Here is a 6,949-nt window from a genome sequence, read left to right as displayed (position 1 = left end):
TTCACCAAACAACAAATGCAACTAGTAGACACATCCTTTTTGCTTACAGAATTAGAAGGCTCAATTTAGTCCTATAAAACTTTTAAGAGATTTCTTGGCATCCACCACATTGAAGTGAGATGGTGGTCAGAAAGGTTATAAATCTTAGTTCATCGATAGAGACAACTGCTATACGGTGGAGTCCAGTAATCTGGCCCGCTGTTATCTCGATAGACTTGAGGAGTGCAAGAGATAGGAACTAAGCATAGCCCTCTATTCCTCAATTCAACCTTTGGGTCTCCCTTCTCCTTTCCTAATCCCCATGCATTTTGATCCTGAAATTTAATAAACCAATTAATACTTCCTTCATTAATTGCATGCAATCTTTACTTGGAGTATTTTCAAGGTATGAATTTTGGATTAGTTTTATATAAATATATTACCTTACTCACACTTGACTTCATGTATGGGTCACTAAGTAACTGCATGCAAGAGTAGCACAATAGTTAGATTAGTCAATCTGAAAGATAGGAATGTGACTTGGAATTAATTCCAAAGCTTGTTTATTGTAATTGATCATAGCAAGATCGATCGCATGATGAATTTTTATAAGGAACAATAACAATGTTCATAGAAATGATGGCCACTAGATAAAAGCAATGGTGTTAATTAATCACCTGTACTTGCTCATGCAAAAATCTAATATACTTGATAGCTTCCAGTAGAACCGATGCAGTATCCGTCTAACATCAACCACAAGAGAATAATTAGAAAGATCTCATAGTACTCTTTTGTTTTTCTTTTTGTCCTCCTGCAAATGAAGAAGATCGAGCATATTATTCTAATTATTTACCTTTCCAAAAGGTGACACAATTTGCTGCAATGCGGTGATCTTATCTGCTATCTTAACTTTAGGTACCTGCAACTGTTCCTCAGAAAAGAAAAGAAAAGGAAAACAAAGTTCCCTCTTTTAAATTGCACTGTTTTTGGTACATCCCACGTCAAAAAATTGCAACCACATTCTAATGGCCAACCAAGAACTAAGCTCACCTTGAGAGATGAGGTAGTAGAGCTCTCATGTTTAGACTTCTTTAGAAGTGTTTCTGAACTGTCTTCAGATCTTTTCTTCTTCCCCTCACTCGTTGCTCCACTGCTCCTACTACTCATGACTCTTGTCTACAAGAAATCAATTAATTACCAGTCATAACGTATACCCATGCAAAGAAGAAGAAAAAGATGTATGTATATATATATATATATATATATATATCGAATTGCTTACCGATGAGATTTCGCATCCTTGTTTCTTAGTAGTATCAGAATGAATCTCTAAGCTTTTGACGTAAGGCTTGGAGGCTCTTACTTCCACGGCTGGCTTACTGAAAGAGCTACTAAAGGAAATAAGATCCGATAAGTTCCTCGTATTAGACCAAGGCACGTCATTCATAAGCTTATTGCTGAGTCCTATAACCGAGTTATTGAGACCAATCTGGTAACCAACTCCGTCACTAGCGTTAAACTGATCATAGCAAGGGATGCAACCAGCAGTACTTCCACTTCCATCTACGAGCCTGTACGATGGTGAGTGAGGGATCTCATGCTTGACGTGGGAGATGGCGGAAGCCGAGTAGTGGGCAGCCATGGCGGCGTCGCACGCAGCCGACGGCGCCAGGTGGGGGTCGGGCGGGGCGATGGACCAGTTGCTGACCAGATCCGATAGATTGGCCGTCATCCTCCCGTAGCCAGTAGGCGAGGGGTTGCTTGCGAATTCCCAGCTGCTGTGATCCATCTTCTTCAGGTAGTCGCACGCCGGGTCGTACATCTCCGAGGTCAAGCTCTTCGCGTTCAGTGCTTCAAGGAAGTTCTCGCCGCCGCCGCCGCCGTCGTCGTCCTCGTGCCGCATGCCTCCCGCGTTCCTAGAAAAAAAAAAAGGACAAGACATCCGTATCGCGTGAAATCTAGCTAAAGAATCTCGATCTTTTATGCACGATCGATGTGATCTCTTTCTTTCTTTTCAAATAGTAGCAAGATTCTTTTGTGCACTCACAAGAGAACCTGGTTCCATAGGTGTGTGTCGACGGCGGCCGGGGAGGAGTCCATGCTGAGGCCGGAATGGTTGGAGATGGAGAGATCTTGGTCGTCGCAGGAGGAGTGGGAGGTGGGGTTGTGAGGTTGCCATGATCGGCTGCTGCTGCTCATCGTGCTGCTCCATGGATGCATCTCCCACGGCCAGTTTGGCCCACTAGAAGAGCTCGCCACCGAGGCCTCCGAACCGTCTTGAGCCATGTACTGCATGGGATCGGTAGCTTATCTATCCAGAAGGAGCCCTCCTTGTTGTTGCTTAATTTTCCTTGGGCCTGAGGGTCTTTAATAAATCTAGACAAAATTACACTTAACACCCTACATTTTATGTATATGATAAATAGCACCGTCCCTTTTTGTTATTTACAAATAGAACCCTCTTCTTGCTAAAAATTATATTGAGTCATACCTTACCGTTTGATAGACATCTGTTTAAGTAACAAAGTTTTTTGAGTCAAACAGAGCTCAACTTTAAGAAAAATATATGCAATATAGTCCTAACGTAATGCGTTATTCGTAATTTACTCTTAAAAAAGTCCAAGCGAGGGAGGAGGATATATATCCGTTTGCATGACGTTAGCACGAACGGGGGGGTATTTTGCAAAAAAAGCTTAAATTTGGAAGAATAGAGGAGAGGGGGGGGAGGGGGAGGGGGAGGGGGGAGGGGACAGCAAAGTGTGCTCAGCCTTGTGTTCTTTCCACTGAGGTTGTGGGCAATTATTATAGGGTGGATCTGGGTCCATTTTGAAGAGTTTGTTAGGCTATGGACTTTGTAGTTGAAGGTGGTGGGTCTTCTCTTCTCCTCTCCTCTCCTCTCTTTTTCTTTTTAGTTTTAGTTGTTTTAGTCCAACATTATTGCAATCCATCATATTCTTTAAGCTAAATCTTTTGGATGAATGAAGACAAGGATGGCAGAGAGAATTAACTCTCTTTATCAAAGGCTCCTAAGCTAGTAGGACCTCAACAAGCTAAGGCTTTACAATTTGGACTAGTGACTTCTCCCATTATCATCATAAATTAAACTTAGTTTAGTTTGGTTCTATCCAGCATTATTTGCTGCACGCCATTGTTTATAGCTAAGCTCTTGAATGAAGACAAGAATAGGAAAGAGAATTAGCTGATCGCTTTATGTATTTAAGCTACTTTTGGATTAGTGACTTCTTCCATTATAACATCTTTAATTAAATTAGTCAGATCTTAATTTCCTTTCTTCTTCTTTTCTTTTCTTTTTTGTTTACTGGTATTGATTTAAAAGAGAAAAAAAAAATAAAGAGTTCGTTGTTGCGTTGATACCGAAGATGATTCTACGACAAACTGTGCATGCCTGTGCTTGCGTATTTATGGGAATCCGTGCCATGTCTCATACATCATTGCTCAATGTAGCAAGGTATCATATTGAGGTAATTGCCAAATAAAAGGGAAGGAATATTCTTATCGTAACACAGTAATTTGACTTTATTCCATTACTCCTCCTCCATTAACCGTGATGTGATCGATATATATATATTCTGATTAGAGGAGTAGTGCTATATGGGTCATCATAATAATTAACATTTTACTACTCGTTGTTAAGGAGATAAAAGTATAATAAACGCTAGTTTTACTGGTCGGCCGATAACCCTAAGCTAGAAACTTGTAACTCTCTAATAAAACCAAAAGCAAAAGCAGTGAGGACAAGCTTTGGTGTTGGTGGTGTAGGTGGGCTATTTATTCAAGGAAGCAATCGATTATTTCTATCTACTTCTCCTCCTGCGTACTGTATAACTTTGTCAACTAAGGTGTGAACACAGATCTATATGAATAGGTAAAGGAAAAAAAAAATAAAAAATAAAAAGGCCTCTCATACTCTCTTCTCATGTCTCATCTCAACAATATAGCTAGCTAGTATGAAAATGACATGATAGCGTCAAAGGATCGATGAAATATAGGAGTCAGAACTACACTATACAGAGAGAGAAATATTGGAAACAAGATGTGTATAGTACTGCAGTGAAGTAGACTTAGAAAAAGAAAGAGAGAATTTATTCAAGGTCTTTGCACTAAGCAGCAATATCCCAAAATCATAATCAAAGAGATTTAGAAGAAGACTATGTGTGTGTGTGTGTGTGTGGAAATCTATAGATAGATCGATGTCATGGAGTCTATTCAAGGTCTACTCTCGATCGTTGCTTCTATTGCAACAGGACGAGCACACGTGAGATGCAGCTAGTGGTACTGGATCTAATTTAAGCTCTCATTCTCATAGAGAGATCCTTTGTAAGCAAAAGGAAACCATTCAAGGGAGCAAAACTTAGTGCATGGGGGAGTTGCCGGCCTTCTCCTCTCTTTGGGTCCATGGCAGTGACATTTTGGGATACAAAGCTGGGACTAAGTGTCAAATGAGCTTAACCCCATGTCCCCTCGTCCAGGAACACGCGTGCCATTCTAGTCTTCCTTCCTAATTGATCATAGACATGTCCTCATAAAGATCAAATCACCTTGCCACAAAAAAGAAAATAAAAGAAAAAAGAAGAAGAAGAAGAAGAAGAAGAAGAAGAAGAAGAAGAAGAAGACGAAGAAGAAGACGAATTCTAAGTTTTACTAGAGTTAGCTTTGAATGTGGTTCATGAAGCTTTAGCAGTAGTAATCATGAGTACACTTGTCAGAACATCGAGATTGTTGCTTAACCGACGATTCCGACGATGAAGTTAGCATGATCTTTTGTTAATAATAAGCCCATGATCTTTTGTTACTGATAAGAAAAGATGGGTGGTGGCTCCCCACCTCAAACCTTAGGGTTATGTGACATCTACTTCCACTAGAGTTTTGCTTTAAGGGCACTTGCAAGGGCTCTTTCTTTCCCTCTCCTGGGATACCTTTTAAAGCACTTGAAAAGGAGGGAGAGAGAGAGAGAGAGAGAGCGAGAGAGAAATAGAAAAAAAAAAAAAAGAATTAAAAGGGCGTGCTCTAATAGATTACATTTAACTTAATGAAGTCCAGGGGATGAGAATGAGATGGGTCACCTTTAATTAGGTCTAAGAAAGACATTCCACAAACAAAAGGAATGTTGTGACATGGACGGCAATCACATTTTAATAGGGCTCAATATATTGTTTATTCATTTATTTTCTAGAGTTCAAAACAAACTTGTTTGATGGTAAACCAAAAGACAGTCACGTACGGCACTCGAATCACCACGGAAGCGATAATTACGCTTAGAATGAAAAGTATGATCAGCATATCTTAAGATCCACACTAATCCTTCATCAAGCCTAACCTAGAAGACTAATGAGAGCGCTAATCTGCATTAGTGGAACCACCTGTCGTGTAGTTATAGCTACGAAAGCTCCGAGAGGAGCAGAGCAACCAGAGGTGAACAAGTGTCTATGGGAGGGGAAGGGGGGGACCCACCTCCTTTGGAGGAGGAAGAGACAAAGGAGGAGTCGATCGAGCAACAAAGCACGCGAGGCTTTTGTTTACTTAATTACCGGCAACCTTTTAATTAAATCCAAGTTGACCCCGTTTCGATGTCAATCACAGAGTTAAGGGGGGCATTATAACTTATAAAATTTCTAATCTACTACTAGAGTAATAGTCTCTTCGTCTTCTTTCTCTCTCTCTCTCTCTCTCTCTCTCTCTCTCTCTCTCTCTCTCTCTCTCTCTCTCTCTCTTTAATCTTTATATCGTTTTAAAGACAAAGCCAAGTTGAGATGAAAGGTCTGCCCACAAACCACTAAGGTTGGTGGGAGTGGACCCAAACAGGAGGGGTGATGGGTGACAGGGATGGATGAAGATGAGGAGAAGGGAATGTATGTATGCGCATCTTGGTGGACTTTGGAATGGATTGGGATCTTAGGCGGGGGGAGGGGAGAGGAGGGGAGGGTTTCCACTGTGGGGGTAGATGATGAGGGGTAGAATACCAGGTGAGGTGAGGGTAGACTTTTGGCGATGTCAACGGGATTGGATCTTTTGAAGGCGAGGGGTCAAAAGGTCAGTCATGTCTTTGTGGAAGTGGCTACAAAATTCAAATGGTTGACGATGCAAATGGAGACTTATTTTTGATGTTGTTGGACTTGGAAGTGTACAAACACTAGGAGGGGAGGTGAGGTGAGGTGAGGATATTTTCCTTGAAAGAATCCAAAGCCAGAACAGTATGAGGATTGCTTCTCGAATTTTGGGAGCATGTTTCATATGGGTGGCTGAAGAAATGATAATACTCAAACCATATACGTATGATAGCTTTTAAGTCCAAAGAAGAAGCAAGTGATGTGTATGCTAAGCAACTAATCTTCTTCTTCTTCTTCTTCTTCTTTTTTCATAAAAAGAGTCATCAGATACTGTGGTGTAGTAAAACGAATTAAATTACAATACCTGATGTAATCAACCATATTTTGGTGATGCAAATGGTATATGATAACTATGAGAAAAGAAAAAATATACATATTTCTTATAAATGAATACTTGAAGGAAGCTCATCAGTTGATGAATATTGCCATCTAATAATTCCCATTTGAAAGCACAAAAAGCAAGAAAAGTGACATCTCAAGACAACATCCTTTCTCAACTCTTTGATGATGAAAAGCCCTAAAAATCAGAGAGCCACCAGCTTGTAAAAGCAATAAAATCACAGCGCTTATTATAGAACATGCGCAAAGAATGCCAATCCTTGTGAAATTTGAAGTTTCTAAATGATGTCAGACAAAGCACACATATTTTATCACATTCACATGAATAAACATCCAGGCTAACATCAACAATGAGATCAAGAAAAAATATTTCGCTGTTCAAAATAGAATTTCAGGATCTAACAGACTAAGAAAAGGAGAGATCAATGATCGATGGGCATCTCTCTCCTCAGACATCAGAAATAAACAAAATGAGCTAAGAATAAACCAGAAAAAAAAAGAGA

At 40.1% G+C, this 6,949-nt stretch overlaps 1 protein-coding gene across 1 annotated transcript; it reads right to left on the bottom strand.

Annotated features, from left to right (window-relative positions):
* LOC140763019 (uncharacterized) lies at positions 1-2,352 on the bottom strand. The gene is made up of 7 exons (XM_073101043.1): positions 2,027-2,352; positions 1,262-1,895; positions 1,030-1,155; positions 833-904; positions 657-722; positions 423-461; positions 1-314 (listed from the first exon to the last, which is right to left on the bottom strand). The coding sequence occupies exons 1-7, from the start codon at positions 2,272-2,274 to the stop codon at positions 150-152; spliced, it is 1,350 nt and encodes a 449-aa protein (XP_072957144.1). The 5' UTR covers positions 2,275-2,352; the 3' UTR covers positions 1-149.
* Positions 2,353-6,949: the final 4,597 nt, after the last annotated feature.

The sequence above is a fragment of the Typha angustifolia genome, chromosome 7 (assembly GCF_048772165.1).
Source record: "Typha angustifolia cultivar Huaian chromosome 7, ASM4877216v1, whole genome shotgun sequence".
Lineage (NCBI taxonomy): Eukaryota > Viridiplantae > Streptophyta > Magnoliopsida > Poales > Typhaceae > Typha > Typha angustifolia.
The sequence above is the reverse complement of the archived record's forward strand: the minus strand, read 5'-3'. Positions and strand labels throughout refer to the sequence as shown.

What these genes read in the sequence shown, in the direction of transcription:
- LOC140763019 (XM_073101043.1), bottom strand. Translation starts at nt 2,274, where the DNA reads ATGCAGTACATGGCTCAAGACGGTTCGGAGGCCTCGGTGGCGAGCTCT. An exon ending in CTACTACCTCATCTCTCAAG is followed by an intron (nt 905 to 1,029) that starts GTGAGCTTAGTT and finishes TCTGAGGAACAG; the next exon opens with TTGCAGGTACCTAAAGTTAA. An exon ending in TGAAGTCAAGTGTGAGTAAG is followed by an intron (nt 315 to 422) that starts GTAATATATTTA and finishes ATTAAATTTCAG; the next exon opens with GATCAAAATGCATGGGGATT.